Source organism: Ictidomys tridecemlineatus, chromosome 2 (assembly GCF_052094955.1).
Source record: "Ictidomys tridecemlineatus isolate mIctTri1 chromosome 2, mIctTri1.hap1, whole genome shotgun sequence".
Lineage (NCBI taxonomy): Eukaryota > Metazoa > Chordata > Mammalia > Rodentia > Sciuridae > Ictidomys > Ictidomys tridecemlineatus.
In genome coordinates, this window is record NC_135478.1 from 226,379,253 (window position 1) to 226,394,936 (window position 15,684).

The 15,684-nt window shown below is 54.0% G+C and overlaps 1 protein-coding gene across 7 annotated transcripts in view; it reads right to left on the reverse strand.

Annotated features, from left to right (window-relative positions):
* The window catches only part of Prkag2 (protein kinase AMP-activated non-catalytic subunit gamma 2), a 258,824-nt gene that overhangs the window by 89,265 nt on the left and 153,875 nt on the right, over positions 1-15,684 (reverse strand). For all 7 annotated transcript variants that reach the window (XM_078040857.1, XM_078040859.1, XM_078040856.1 and 4 more), the window contains one exon: positions 1,547-1,761. In XM_078040857.1, coding sequence (XP_077896983.1) covers positions 1,547-1,761 — 215 coding nt within the window. The remainder of the gene's footprint in view (positions 1-1,546; positions 1,762-15,684) is intronic.

Below are 15,684 nucleotides of genomic sequence, written 5' to 3' on the forward strand. Positions count from 1 at the left end.
TCTTCCGCTGCCATCAAGAGCGTGAGCTCCCGAGGGCAGAAACTGTGTAGTGCAGCCCGACTCTGGCCGCTTAGATCAACACTGTGCTGAGCACACGGTTAATCAAGTCGCGGTTGAAAGAACAACAAGAATGGTGACAGTGCGTTCCTGCCTGGCAAACACATCTTTCCCCAAAGATAACAACATTAAGGGTGGAATTGTGGCCGCTAAGATGTGTTGACCTTCTAACCCCCAGTACCTGTGACTTTGATCTTATTTAAATAAAGTTTTTGTAGATGAAATGGGGTTGAGGTGACGTCATTAGGTGGGCCCTAGTCCAACATGACTGGTGTCCTCATAAGAGGAGAAAAAGTGGACACACAGACACAGAGGGAAGATGGCCCTGGGAAGTTGCAGGTGGGGGCTGTAAAGGTGCCACCATAAGCTAAGGAACACCAAGACTGCCTGAGTCGCCGGGGCTGGCGGGGAGTGTGCCCTGCTGCAACCTTGGTTCTGGGCTTCAGAACTGTGAGACCACACATTTCTGCTGCTTGAAGCCACCCAGTTGTGGCACAGTTATCTCTCCATATCCACAGGTGCACCAACCACAGGTTGAAAATATTTGAAAAATATTGCATCTGTACAGAATGTTGCAGACTCCTCTGGCCACTATCCCTGAACAACAGAACAGGACAACGATTCGCACGGCATTTACGTGGTATCAGCAATAAAGAGTAATCTAGAGGCAACTAAGTACACAGGCAGAGGTGCACAGGCGCCATGCAGACACTACCCCTCTCCACAGGAGGGACTTGAGCGTCAGAGGATTTTGGTGTCTTCAGTGGGTCCTCAAACCTCCCTGTGGACATGGAGGGAGGACTGTACTTTGCTACAGCAGCCCCAGGAAACCCACAGTGGTGGCTTCCATCCACGTAGGTGGACTTTAGTGGTGCTTCTTGGCTCCTTGCTGGGCACGGTGGGTGTCTGGTGTCTACTCTGAGCTACACAGGCTGCAGCAGGTAGGGTCTCTGTGCTCAGGGATGCATCTGGGTTGACATGGAGAAGGTGTAAGGGAAGCCACCCTGTGCCCCTCCTTCTCAGCGAGTCCTCTGAAGGTCACAAGGACAGCCCTTACCCACTCCATGCTGAGAAGTTCCCTTTCCAAGAGGGCAACCCGGGTCAGATGGTGTCAGACTTTAAATTGTATCGCTCTAGAATACACTCCCCCTACCTTTGGTTTTGATTTGCTTTGACTCTGACACTTTATTTTAGTATCTCAGTCAAGGTAAATTCAAATAAAGCTTTCAGGGGTGATTTTTAAGAACTGAGAGGAACAGAAAACTTTTCCTGGCCACGTTTCCAATGGAGCAGATTTACCCTTTCTTGAGTTTCCATGTCCCTACTGGACCCTCACTGGTTCTGTGACTTACGATAAAGTAAGTCACAAAGGCCAGCCTTGCACGTTCTCAGTCTTGGCTGGCGAACCAGACTGGCCAGCGTGGGGAAAGCCACCAGCCTGTCCTTCTTGACCCCCCAGCCCTCCCTCCGGAGAAGAGCCCAGACTTACGGTTCTGGAGGGAGCGTGGTGTGTGGGCGAGGCCAGCGGGTGCCTGGAGGGACTCTGGAAGGCCAGGCAGAACCGCTGGCCAGTGTCCGGGGGAGAAGAGGAGGCATAGATGCGGTTTTCCAAGCGCTCTGGCTCTTGCTTGTAGGACTCGAGGGGAAACGTGTGCTGCTTGGTCACTTGGGTGGGTGTCGATGGAGAAGAGGAGACGCTGGAGGCTGTGGGGGGCAGACGACAGAGGCCATTAGGAGTGTGGCCCAGGAGGAGGCAGAGCAGGCACTTCTGCTCCCAAGTGCCAAGACCCTCCGATGGCAAAACCTGCATCATTGAGTTCTGACACGAGAGAAGAGCATTGGCGAACCCTTTGCTAGTCTCTTGGAATCGCTGGGTCTAGAAACGCCCTCACCACCCATGCTGGGCTTGGGCGGCTCCCTCTTGTGGGGCTGTGGTTCTGCTGTCATGGGGAGGGGGTGCAGGCTTCCCCAGCTCTCTCCTTCCACTCAGATACCCGCCCTCCTCGCTTCCCTACCACAAGCCGAGAGATGTGGCCGATTGATTGAGGCAGCTCCTAGGGAAGTTCACAAAATGTTCAGTAGAGAGCAAGGTCAATGACAGAGAGCAAGGAGTCACATGACAGTCACAAAGAACCACAGGAGGCAGGCGCCAATGAGATGTGTGCACCTCTGAGAGGGCACAGCACGGCGTCAGTGCGCTGTGAACCCGAGAAGACTTTGGGGAGGAAGCGTGGCTGGAAAGGGGCCTTGAAAAGCAAAGATCTAGAGGGACAGGAATAGGGAGGAGAAGGGTGGGGGGAGGCAATGGGATCAATAAGGAATTGCAGGGAGCCTGGGGACAGGAATCTGCCAGGAGAAAACGGTGTCCCCTTCAGCAGGCCTCCAGCTCTCCTGGGGCCTGTCTATAGGAGGCATCCACTGCTCACATCCAGTTGATGTAACAACATAACAGTTCTGGGTTGAACTGTGATCCTAGAAAGATACACTGAAGTCCTAATCCCTGGTACCTGTGGATGTGACCTCACCTAGAAGTAGGGTTTCTGCAGATATTTCTCATATTTTATAGTTAAGCCCATAAAATGTTAAAGTAAAATTCAAATTATGGAAGTCAAGCCAAAGATGTCAACAGGCATGGCCCAAGGGCCTCCCCTGTGCAACTGTGGCCTTGACAAGGATGGGTCAACCACGGAGTCCTACACCAGCTCCCATGGTCCCAACTTCTGCCCAGACCTGGACCCATGTGCACCCGCTCGGCTGCCATCTCCCTGTCCCCTAGAGGGCTCTGTCAGCAAACGATGGTTCCACACTCAAACCGACACAGCAAGACCCCTCCCCAGCAGGCCCCACCCCTGTCTTTGGGCCAGCCCCCACAGCACCCCTTGTCCTGGTGCAGGGAAGGGGTTGGGCAAGTCCACGGCCCTGTAGTGGGGGAAGGTTTGGGTCTTCTCTCTTTCTCCATGCCGAGTTGGGGACACATCTCCCAGTGGGAGCTTGGAGGGGACCTAATTAAAGGAGTGTCCTTCTAGGGAACCCTATGTAAGATGGAGCAATGCCAAATATCGGGAACACAGGAGGTCTCTAACTCTTGAAAAATACAAGATTTTCCCCAATGGTCTAGAGAAGCAAGCCCTGTTCTGTTCCCCCACCTTTTGTACCGGGGACGGAACACGGGGTCTCACCCTTGCTGGGGAAGTGGTCTCCCATGGAGTTCCATTCTGCACTGAGGATGGACGTGGGTGCTTTCCACAGGGGCCAAGGATTTAGAGGTCCCTGGGGCCAGCCCCTTTCTCTACACAGGAAGATCCTGGCCCCTGAGCTGCCACAGCAGGGAGTGATGGCAGAGAAGACTCTGCCCCTCCCCCCATTCTGCACACCCTGTGGGGTGGGGGGAGTGCGAGGGGGGAAGAAGAGAGGGAGATCTGCTCCAGCTCAGTGTGCATGGTGGGGAGCCTGGTGTGGCAGGAGGGCCACAGAAGGGAGCGCTGCCCATTGGCTTTCCCTGGGCCAGGCCCCAGCTGGGGGGCACCAGCACCCCCTGTGATGCCCACATTTGAGAGCATGCCTGCCTCCTGCTGGAGCCCCCAGCTCTGCACCCGCCCAGGGAGCTCACTGCTGTTCCACGAGCGGGTCCGCCCTCCCTCCCTCTCTCGTTCTACAGCTCTGTCTGCTGTCTGTCTGTCTGTGAGAAGATATCCCATTTACAAGCCAGTTACTGCCTTCAAGGGACTTTGCCGCTGGTGGTCAGAGAAGCTCCATTAATTACCCACAGTCCTTAGCAGGCAAGCAGCAGAGCCCACCCCTGGACTCCACTCTCCTGACTCCAAATCCCAAACTCTCCTTACCACCATTAAACTGGGATATTGCCAAGAGAAAGGATGCCAAGGTTTAAAGTCACATCTCCGCTGGGCGAATCCCTCTTCCAGAAAGTGGCTCCACAAGCCAATACGAAGAAGAAGAGCTGGGGAGGCCCTGGGAGCCCCAAAGGGCTGTAAAAGGTGCCATGGGAGGGAGGGGCACCGAGGGGAGAGAGTGGGCTTGGGACCCTGCTGCTTCCAGTGCAGCAGTGGCCACGGCGGGCAGGACAGGCTTCCTACATGTTGGCCAGGAGGCAGAGACCGATCAAGTGGGGGCTGTTGACGCATGTGGACACTATCTTTTCACTAGGAGGAAGTTGTTCTAGGAAAGGACTGTGGGGCAGGTGAGAACCATATTCCTGAGCTTTTTTTCTGTTTTAAATATTGGTGTCATGGTTAATAAATAAAGGGGAAAGTGGGGTGATACTGCTACAAGTTCCCCATAACCTTTAACTAGACCAGCTCATTCCTTCATGGTGCGGGGAACTGTCAACTCAACTCCTGGGCAAGCTGTGTTGTGTGTCTGCTCAGCAGGTGCCCAGGGCCAAGCTTGGTGCAGGTGCCGAAGATGGATCCCACTGAGGTGAACTGGACCAAGCCCCACCCTTCTGTGCCGTTGGAGAAAACGGGACAAGAACAAAACTAAAAGCAGACCCAGCACCACAATGCAATAGCACTGATGGCAAGCGCACCCACACCGGGGCAGGAGGGAGAGCTGCGTCTGGGTGTGAGGTCTCCAGGTGTCTCCGTGGGCCTCCCACAGCCCAGAGGCCGGGAGGCCCACGGAGACTCCCGGAGGAGCTTGGCCTCCACCCAGCACTGGCCCCAGCAGGACTGGGCAGCAGCAACGGTAACCTAAGAAGGCTCTTGGGACAGGCAGGTTCCCCCACTCGGTTTCTTCCAAGAAGACGCCCCCCCCCCTGCTGCTTGAGGACTTTGTGCAGGGCTGCCGTCAGCCTGGGGGTGGACAATGCTTTGATTCTCCCGGCTGCGCCAGGCCCTGTGAATAGGCCCAGTGAGTGAACAGAAACTGCCCCTGGCAGCCGCACAGAACACCACGCAAGTGGCTCCAGACACCAGGGAGCCATGAGCTGGTGACTTCACAGGGCCTGGCTGGCGGTGCTGGCAGGAGCTGCGTCTGGAGAAAAGGGGGAGGAGAAGGGAGGACAGAGGTGCCACTGGACAGAAGTGAAGCCAGCCTGGAGACAGAGAGGCCTGCAGGGGGAAACAGAGGCCCAGATTTCAGAAGCCCCAAGCTCGGAGCCTGGCTCGACCACTAACTGGCCATAGGCCCCTGAGCAAACCAACCCCTTGCCTTGGGAAAAAAAAGGAGCCAGGTAGACCAGATGGTCACATGGGTGTGCCGGGCCCCTCTGCTGTGTGAATGGAAGGAGCTGGAGCCAGCAGCCGCGGCAGGCTTCTCACGCTTCTCACGCACACAGGCCAGAGCAAGAAGGAAGGAGGACAAGCCGCGCTTTTCTGACTGTTGTTCCCAGGGGCAAGGAGAAGAGACTCCAGCTCGCCCCGGGGTGGGGGTTGTTTATATGGGGTTTAAACTGCCAACCACTCATCACAGAGATGAGAGGGTTGGTGCTCTCGGTTGGAAAGGATAATGACAGGAGCCATCGAGGGGATGGTGCCATGAGAGGTGACAGACAAAAGTGCCACAGCCAGAGAGAGAGAGTGCAATCCTTGCTGTGCCACAGTTCAGAAGGGACTTTAACTGCCAGACACAGAATCATCATGCGGTGTGTGTAAAGCTGGGCTCCAGGTGGGTGTGGCAGCACAAATAGCCACTCACTGTGTCTGCGCAGGAGCAAATGCTCCATGTCCACCTTCAGCCTTTGGCTTCCCTGCTGCCCTTCTACCTGGCTATCCCCTGCTCCTACCACACTGGCCCTCACCCTTTCATTCTTTGCCATCTCTGCCAGCTTGGTGTCCTAGGGACCGCCTGTGGATGGTGCAGCGAGGACTCCCGGGGCGCAGTTCCAGCATGGCTTTGGGCTGGAGATGGGAGGGGCGTATGTGAAGCTCACCCCTTCCCACCCGCACCCACCTGCCTGGCCTCCAGCAACAGCTCTCTCCCTTGACTCTCAGGCCTGGGTGGTGTGGACTCCTGCTGCTGCTTGTCCTGGGCTTAAGCCTTGGCATCTCTTCCCGTTGGCTCCTGAAATCCTGCCCACAGCTGCATGAAAAGTCCCTTCAGAGTCCCAGCTGGAGGGACACAACCTCCAGCCTGCACTCCTGACCCAGGATGAGGACTGCCCAGGGAAGGGGAAGAACTGAGCTCTGCAGCCAGCAAACCTGGGTGTGACCCCCGGCGCTCCACCCCCAAGCAGTGTGACCCCCGGAGCTCCACCCCGAGCAGGGTGACCCCCGGCGCTCCACCCCCAGCAGTGTGACCCCTGACGCTCCACCCCCGAGCAGTGTGACCCCTGACGCTCCACCCCCGAGCAGTGTGGTCTTGGATGGGTTAGCCCCAGCTCAGCATCTCAGGTCCAAATGTCAGAAGCAGAAGACTCTACAACCCTAAGTGGTGGAGTATGTGCCCAATACCTGTAGGTGCCCAATCCAGCAACAGCAGATGCCATCTGATAGGGAAAGACCCTGTTGGCAGAAACCCAAGTCCTCTTAGCTAATTCTGGCCACTGGCCTTACTCAGGGCAGGAGATTGCCACCCTGAAGTTCAATGTGGAACTCATCTCCAGCCAACTCCAGACCTGTGGTCCCTGGGCTATGGCGCTGTGATGGATGGTAGATAGCAACCAGCCTCTTTGGCAGGTTGGAGGTCTCTGGACAGTCCAGGGCCCAGTGCTCATTCAGCCCACCCAAGCCAGGGTCAACCAAGATGCAATTTGGAGGTCCTTCTTTGGGGCGGGGGGTGTCAAGTGTTGAGAGCCACAGCCAAAGGGGCCCCAGCAAACTTCCAGCTGCCGGCTGATGATCCAGCTGCCGGCTGATGATCCAGCTGCCAGCAAACTTCCAGCTGCCGGCTGATGATTGGCTCACAGTGGCCCCAGCAACATCTAGCTGATTGGCTCCTCTGCGGGGATGTTCATTGGGCTGTTTCCCTGCCCTTCAGACTGCCAGCTGATGATTGGCTCACAGCGGCCCCAGCAACATCTAGCTGATTGGCTCCTCCACGGAGCTGCTCATTGGGGGACTTCTTTGGCTCTGCCCACGCAACCCAGCCAATCGGCCTCAAGAGCAGGAGGATTGTGGGAGGTTGAGAGGCTGGTGTGGGGGTGAGAGGCTTGTGGAAGCCGGTGGTGGCAGTTGGGCTCTGAGGGTTTTTCCTGAGGAGCTGTTTTGTTTGGCGTTTGTAGTTCTAAAAATAAAGTTAGTTTCTTTTGACAAGTGGCGTATGGGGCTGGGCAGTCAAGGGCAAGTCAAGGTCATTAACTGGCTTTCCATCACTGGTGGTTTCAGCAATTTGGAAAGCTGCAGCTCCTGAAGGCCAGTACCATGGGCCGCACATCAGCTCACTCAACAGCCTTGGCCTGGGTATGACATCACATCAACACTCAGGTCAATCAGTCCACGCGCTCCGTAGTCCAGGGAAGGCTACCTCTTCTGATGCAGGACATCCTCCTACGGGGACTTCACTTAATTCTTTCTCTTCAGCTCATAATTTGAGTCCTTGGGACACTGTTCAAGACCACTTCTCTGTCACCTGCTTCAGTGGGCTACATCCCAGGAGACCATGGCCACTCTACCTGCCACGCCACCGAGCCACAGAGTGCACACTGGGGAAGGAGCCAGGCCCACTGTGGAGGGCAAACATTTTGTCTCTGTGACCTTTTTAACACTCTTAAAAAATATGTTATTTGTTTTAATGAGTAACAAGCTTATTATTATTATTGTTAAATTCATTTATATTTTTAAATGTTCTCAGTTTTAGTTTCTTTTTCTTTTTGGTACTGGGGATTGAACCCAGGGGTGCTTAACCACGGAGCTACATCCCCAGCCCTTTTTTATTTTGAGACAGGGTCTTGCTAAGTTGCTGAGGTTGGCTTTGAACCTGCGATCCTCCTGCCTCAGCCTCTGGAGCTGCTGGGATTGTAGGCATGTGCCACCATTCCTGGCCCCCAGTGCATTTTAATAACAAACTAAAATAACGGTGTTTATAATAATAATTTATAATAATGGTGTTCCACCCTCTCCAAAGTCCTGTTAGTGACTTCTGTGATATTGGGCCCTTGAGTGTGCCCATGGGCTCCGTGATGGTGGCTGCGCTATTTCCTGCAGGATCCCTGAGGAACCACACTCTGCTCACTTCCTGTCAGATGTTAGGGTACCCCCCCCAGGGCAGAGGTTGCAGGACTGGGGGTGCTCCAGGGCTGATCAGCAGATTATTCTAGGTCACAAAGTGCCTCCTCAGCCCCACCAGCTGGGGTGGAGAGTGGGGTCAGGCACACTTGGAGGGAGGGGTTTGGGTGGGAGCCAGGTTCTGTCCAGACGCAAGTCTCAAGGGCCCCAGGGCACAATGATGTGGCACAGGCTGCAGGTGCTGAGGCCACCTGAGCAGCTGCTGTGCCTTGTCTGTGAATTCCAAGGGAATAGAGGTCACCACTCTCTGCCCAGCACACTGAATTGCCCAGCCAGTGCTTGACCTGGAGTGTCCACAGGTTCAACAGGGCAGGCTATTCAAGACAGAGGTCCCACGAAGGGAACAAGCTGAGGGGGAGCTCTGAGGGGGTCCCTTGGTGCTTTCCTCTCTGTGCTGCCGTCTGGCACAGACAGGGAGCTTGGAAAGTCACAGGTGGTCTTAGTCCTGTGTCGTCAGGACACTTGGGTCAAAAACCAGGTGAATGTCAGGCTTGACCTTGAGGTCTGAGCTTTGGGAAGTTTCTAGGCCTTCTTGGTTTTTTTTAAGGAACCAGTCATGTCCGACTGAAGCTTGACTTGGGGAGAACTAGGCTTCTTGGGTCTCGGTGGCCTGGGACTTCACCAGGAGTGAACCTAAGCAGCCATTTGTTCTTGGGGAGGGCTTGGCTGACCCACATCGGGTACGTGTGTGGTCTGGGTTTATCCCAGGCCATGACAATCTGCTCTGAGGCTCTGGGTGGAAGATCCCTGAAGAGTCCCTATATTTTTCCCTTGAACTTTGAAAATCTTTTCTGCTTCCATTCCCCAAGGGAAGGTTTTGCTCAAAAACTTTGGTCTAGGAAGTCCTCACTCTCCATCCCCACAGAGTTCAACCCAACATGCCGAGCAGAGAATATCTGAGCCACAGGCATGGTCGAGACACACTCAGTTCAGAGTTCCCAGGCCTGGCTGGGCACAGCAATCAATGGAGCTTTGAGAATCCACGTTCTAGGCCTGAAGATTCGGACCGGGTGGGGCTGAGCCTGGGAACCTGAGTCTGCTGAGGTTCTCCAGTTGGTTCTGATGGAACCATCCATTTCATCCAGCTTCTGCATTTTGCAGCTAAGAAACTTCTGAAGCAGTTGCTAGCTCTCAGCCTCCGTGGCTCTGTGCTCCTCGGGCCACAGTGCTCTTTCTCACCCAAGCTCCCTGTTTGGTCTCAGATGGAGATCGCCCTCCCTGCAGTTTGAGACAATCCCAGCAGAGGTTCCCTGAGTCCTGCCTCAACCTTGGGTACCTCCATTCATGCAGCTGCCGACCAGCTCTCCCGAGCTCCCCTGCACCTTCCCAGCTGGCTTTGAGGCCCTGCTCCGAAGGCTGCGGAATCGCCTGTTTCCTACAAGACAATTTCCTCATGCTCTGTCATCTTCCCTACCCAAGCTCCCCAGCAGGCCCCCTTCTCAGGTGGTGTATGTGGACTCTCATCTCAGGATCTGCACTGGCACCTGGATTACCCAGGGGCTCGGGCACTGCCCTCCTTCAGCTCACAATTCCTCTAGTCATTTGGAATAAGGTTTGGGGCTGCAAGTTTGGTTATAGGCACTGAGAGTGTTTTACAACTTTTTATAACTGAAACTATTCAAAATATGTTGGAAAATATCTGAGTCATCTTGGAGTTGAAGCATTATAGTAGTACAGAGGGTGAAATTTTTCTTGTATTAAAAAAACCCAAACTTCTTTAAGTATTTTTTTTTCCAACTAAATACTAAATAGGCCCAACCCTCCTTAGCTTCCAAAACCAGGCACCCTTGGAGTGGTACGATCCGACTTTGGGATATTTCTTGAAGTTCTTATTTTCCTAAGAGGAACTCAGGGGGAAATGGTTCTCTGGGGCATTGTACAGCCAGTACGGTTCTGGACCCAGTTAGTTCATAGTTGGAGCTAGTGTATTAATATTTTGCATGGGCAAACTGGCCAAATGAAATAAACAGAAATGGAGCGGGGGAAGGAGACGGGAATCTTGCAGGGTTATTCGTGGTCAGTCCCAACAGTGTGGTTCCCGCCCACGGGCTCCACCCTGGCCATTGGAAGAATTGTACCCTCCTTGAGCTCCCCTGGAGTTCAGAGTTGCACTTCATGGACCCAATGTCACCTTAGATACTTCACTGGAGTGAGAGGGAATAGCTCAGAGCATTTGGAAGTTGAAGACAAAAGGCAACCCTCAGAGGAAGGGAAGAGAGGAAACTCCCATCAGCAGCTTTGTAGAGAGATTCTGGGACAAACCACTTCCCTTATGAAATGGTGGTGTGGGTCAGAACTTAGTGTCCACCAGAGGCTCATGGGCTGCAGTTTTCCCATGCAGAGGGCTTGGGAGGTGGTGGAGCCTTTAGGATGTAAGGCCTAGTAGAGGAAGTCAAGCCCTTCAAGGGGATATTAGGACCCCATCCTCTTCTTCTCTCCCTGCTTCCCAGCCACAACCATAAGTGGGGGGGGGAGCTTTGCTTTACCATGTGCTTCCTGCTATGATGTTCTGCCTTTCCACAGGCCCAAAGTGATGGAGCCAAGTGTCCAGAGACTAAAACCTCTGAAACCATGAGCCAAAATAAATCTTTCCTCCTTTAAATTGACCTATCTCAGGTATTTTGTCACAGCAATTGAAAGCTGACTAACACAAATGTTTTTTGAAAACAATTTGTGAGAATTTGTTAGTGAAGGGGAAATGTTAGTACATCAGTCTTCCCTGGTTATTAGTATTATTTGTGGGATCACAAATGTGACAAGCATCATTTGGTGCTTTAGATGAATGTCCCACGGAGAGAATCATAGAGACAGTCGGCAGAGAACTAGGGGACAACAGGGTCATCATCTCCTTCTATCATGGAGGAAACAGGCACCAAGAGCACAGTGTTAGTCTCAGTTCACACCAGGTCCAGAAGCAGGGGCATGACCCCAGAGCAGTCCTCGTGCTCTGTGCCTTGAGAGCTTCAGGCGCCGACTTTGCAGCCATCACCAGCCGAAACAACAAACAGCAAACAGTGACCTTCTCCAAAGGTCAATGCAACTGGCTGCTTGGGAGCAGCGGGGCATTGCGATGGGGATGCGGGGGCCATGCTCAACTACAGACTGGGCACAGTTTCCAAGGGCGAAGTGAGGAGGATGGCACGAGCTATTTTCCACCATTTGTCCTGGCCACAGGTAAATGACAAGGTGGTGTCCTTCCAAGCGCATACCTGCAGGGGCTGGGCAGACATCCTTGCAGGAGCATTTCCAAGTGAGGTTGTGGTCCCTGTGTGCAAGGTCTGGTCCTGGCAGACTCTTTTGTGATCACTCTTGCTACCATGCACACATGACTGAAGTCCCTTCCTCATGATCCCCCGGCTGTGTTATTCTTGTCGTCAGGGCTTGACACAAGTGGCTCCATTCTGATTCTGAGAATTTGCACACTGTGGAGTGTCCACGTGTACAGTTCACAGGGCGGTGCACACATTGTCTGTGCAGGTGGGGCCTGGGGTCAGAGGTGCATAGGGGCTGTGCTATGTGCCCCTGCAGGTGGAGTCTGGGGGGCTGCCCTGGGCAGCCTTTCCAGTGTCCAGCTCTCCTCCACACCTGGGCTCCTCTCAGAGCCACAACCAGGGTCTGCCCAGGGTGTGTGTGCAGGGTGGTGGGAAGGACTTGAGGTGGGCACGTTGGGTTCGGGAGGGGTGAGGAGAAGACGAGAAGCTGAGGCAACTCTCAGTTTCCTTGCCAGGTCAGGGAAGTGACCCTGAGGTCAGCACTGTGGACTTCCTGCTCCCTGGCTGACACTAAGGCTAAGGTGCCCCATGGGCAGGAAAGGCTTTGTGGAATGGCCACGGGATGGGGCCAGAATTTTTCTGGGCAGGAATCCCCACAGGTGCCTGCCTTGATCAGACTGTCCTTAGGTCAAGACAGGATTTCTACACACCTTCTCACCTCCATGTCTCGGAGGCTCTTGTTTATAACACTGGGTCACTCAGGCAGACGTCCCAGCAAAGCCAGAACGCACGGCAACCTTGGAGCTAACTCTGCTGTCAACTGACCATCAGGCCCCAAGAGTGTTCCTGTGCTGACCAGGGCGCTCAGGGCCAGGGCTCCCTCGCAGACCCTCTTGGAATTCCTGGTGTGAACCACACGTTCATTAGTCCAGATCCTGGGAGGGAAGTGGTTCTTTAACTGTTTGGGGTCCCAGGTTCTCTGACAATCTGATGAAATTCCTAACGCACCACGCCCGCCCGGTTCTCAGTTCCTCGCCCACTCTTTCTGTCGTGACTTCAAGGCGGTTCCAATTCCCGGCACCAGGTTTTTGGGTTCCCAGGGGTCTCACAACGTGTCCCAGCTCCTTTGCCCGCTGGGAGGACTGGCTCTCGCTGCACCAGCTCTGCAGTCTGAACCCCCGACATCTCCAAGGGACCACACTGCGGGGAATCATGGCTGAAGACCAGGTGGAAATTGGCACAATGACAAACCCAGGCCATGCGTATCGGGGACCTTCCACCATGAGGTGTCCAGGCCATGCTCTTTAACGTCGAAATTGTACCCCTTCTCTCTGCTATTTGGCTGTGTGATCTGGGCAGAACCTGTGGTGGTAGCTCTCCCCACCCTCAGACTGTGGGAGCCGCTGGTTGAGGGCAACCCCACCAGCTGTGCCCTAGGGGCCCCCACTTTGGACTCCTTTCTGGGCCACCAAGTTTCACCTGGAGGGACTCCTTGGATCAGCCCAGCCTCAGGCTCTGGTCTCAGTACAGGTGAAAGGAACATGGAAGACCAGAGCGCTCTGGGCGGCTCTTCCTCCCTGGTGGCTCTCTGGCGTGGGCAGGGTGGAGCGTGCACCGCAGCTCCCAGACCTCCATGTGGGAGTACCACCCCCCATGCAGCAGCAGCAGGAGGCCAGGGCCGAGTCTGAGTGTCCTGCCCAGCTCTCCCCTGCGGTTCCCTCTTCCCGGTAGGCCTGGGGGTGGCCGGCAGCCAGTCTCGGGCATTCCCTTCCAGGGTGCTGGCCGGAGCCGGTGCCGCGGGACTCTCCCGAGGCTCTGTTGACTCAACACATCATCTGACACCGCCCGCCAGGCCCTCTGGGTGTGAGGTGCCAGTGAGACGGGCCGGGGTGGCCGGGAAAGCGTCCAGCTGTCACCTCAGCCCAGGATTCGTCTCTGCGCCTGTTCTGAGAGGTCAGCTCCCCCCCTTCACACCAGGAAGAAAGGCTGTGAGCTGCACTGGTCATCTGCCTGCAGCGATGAATGGGTCAGATTCTCCACGGAGCGGGCAGGAGAGGCAGGCGAGCTGCCCAGGAAGGAGTCACGTGTCTCCCGGTGGAAATGAGGGTATTGGCTGCACCCTTCCCAGAACCATCCAGAACCACAAACCCAGGATGGACTGCGACCCCTCAACAGGACACCAACCGCAGGAGTCCAGGGCCATAATGAAAGATTACAGAATCACAGTGGCATTTTTCCTGGTGTTTTTAATAGAGAGGTCACAATCCAATCAGAAGGAACTGGCAAAGGGGCCACCTCTCTGGGGTGCCTGGGACTCTTCATGCTTCCAGACATCCACCACCACAGTTGATTCTGGGGAGGGAGGACTCGGGCTGCTGTGTGCAGATTGTCAGGGCCCGGGAAGTCCCCGTGCCCTTCCACACACCTCATCTACTGATTCATCTCTTGATGAGCTGGCCTCCTACCTTGCTGATCTGAGGCTGGCCCTGATGCTGTGCACAGCACACAGAAGGGAAACGGCCATTTGGAAGCACAACTGGGGGGTAGTGTTGGGTCTCCCTGTTCAACAGCCACTAGTACATGCTGCGCCACCCAATCTCCTCTTGGGTGCTTGCTTCCTTGAGTCTCCAGAATTGGAAGTCTGGTTAGGGCAGTGGAGTTTCCCACTCATCTTGTGGTCAACTGCAAGGCCCAGCATCTGTCGTTGACTAAGCCCATCCTTGGCAGGGCCGTCACTGGTTCCTTGGGCAGGCCACTCTTTTTTTAAATGCGCTTCACACACTCCAAGGTTACAAAATTATTGTGCATCGTGGTTGTTTCTCTGTGTATCTTGTTTCCTACACTGAGCATGAGCGGCTGTGAGTCTCGTCTCTTGCTGTACTTTCTGCGTGGCACAGTGCCTGGCACACAGTCCTAGCACACAAGTGTGCCATGCTCACATGGGACACCTTTGTTCACCAAATTGCCAGTTGGCAGAGCCCACAAAAGAACAAATGGGTAAACAGCATTTTATCAACGTTTAAGACTCAAACTCTTCAAAAAAACACGGCGAGGAAAACGGAAAAAGACAAACGGTGGGGAGAAAATATTTGCGAATCACGCAACAAAGGCCTTGGACCCAGAATATGTAAAAAGCTATCACAACTCAATAACAAGGAAAAAAAACAAAGTAGAGAGAAGATTTTAAACAGATATCTCACTGAAGAAGATATTCATGTGATTAAAAAAACATGTGAAAAGATATTTGACATCGTTCATCATTAGGAATGTGCAACTCCAAGCCACAGAAAGATACCTACACATCCGCTCATTAAAAAAAAAAAATCAACAATACTAAATGCTGGTGAGGATTTGGGTAAGAAATCACTTGTGGAAATGCAAAATGTCACAGTTACTTTGGCAGATGATAGTTCCTCATGTTAAACATACATCTCCCACACCACCCAGCAATGGCATCAGAGAAGAAATAAAAACTTAAGTTCACACAAAACCCTGAGTGCAACTGTTCGTCATGGCTTTATTCATAGTTGCAAACAACCAAATGTGCTTCACCTGGTGCATCCATGCTTAGAACACCCCTTGGGAATAAAGGAACCAATACTGATATATGCAAAAACACAGGGAATCCCAAATGCATTTTGCTAAAGGAAAGAAGCCAGACCCCAATGGCTGTAGGGACTGTTTTCCATTCTTAGGACAGTTTGGGAAAAGCAAAACCAGAGGAGACAGAAAAAGAGCTCAGCATTTGCTACGCCTGGGGGAAGCTGCTGGAAAGGGGCACCCAGGAATTCTAGGGGGTGATGGAGCTGTTCTTGATCTTGGTGGCCGTGGGGATTACACAACTGTGTTGGCCAGAATCCTCAGAATGGAACAATACAGAGCAAATTTTATTGTCTGTAAAGTGTACCTCAGTGATCCCGACTTTTACAAGTGCTCTAATGTGAGTTGGGGGCTTGTCTATGAACGTGGCTAACAGGGGCCTGGGGCCACTCCTGAGGGAGTAGAAGCCTGGCCTGGGCCCTGAGGCCCAAGACCACCTCAAATGGAAACGGCAGCTGGGTTCCTCTCCTCTGGCCTCCTCCCAGGAGGAGACGGAATGGAGCCGATGCTGGGGCTGGGGGTGAGTTTCTCCACTCTGGATGCCCTGGAGGCTCAGAAGCCAGGTGCTGTCACTCAGACCCCTTCCTGTGCTCCTGAGGACAACACTGTGCCCAGACAGCCTGTGCTGCTCC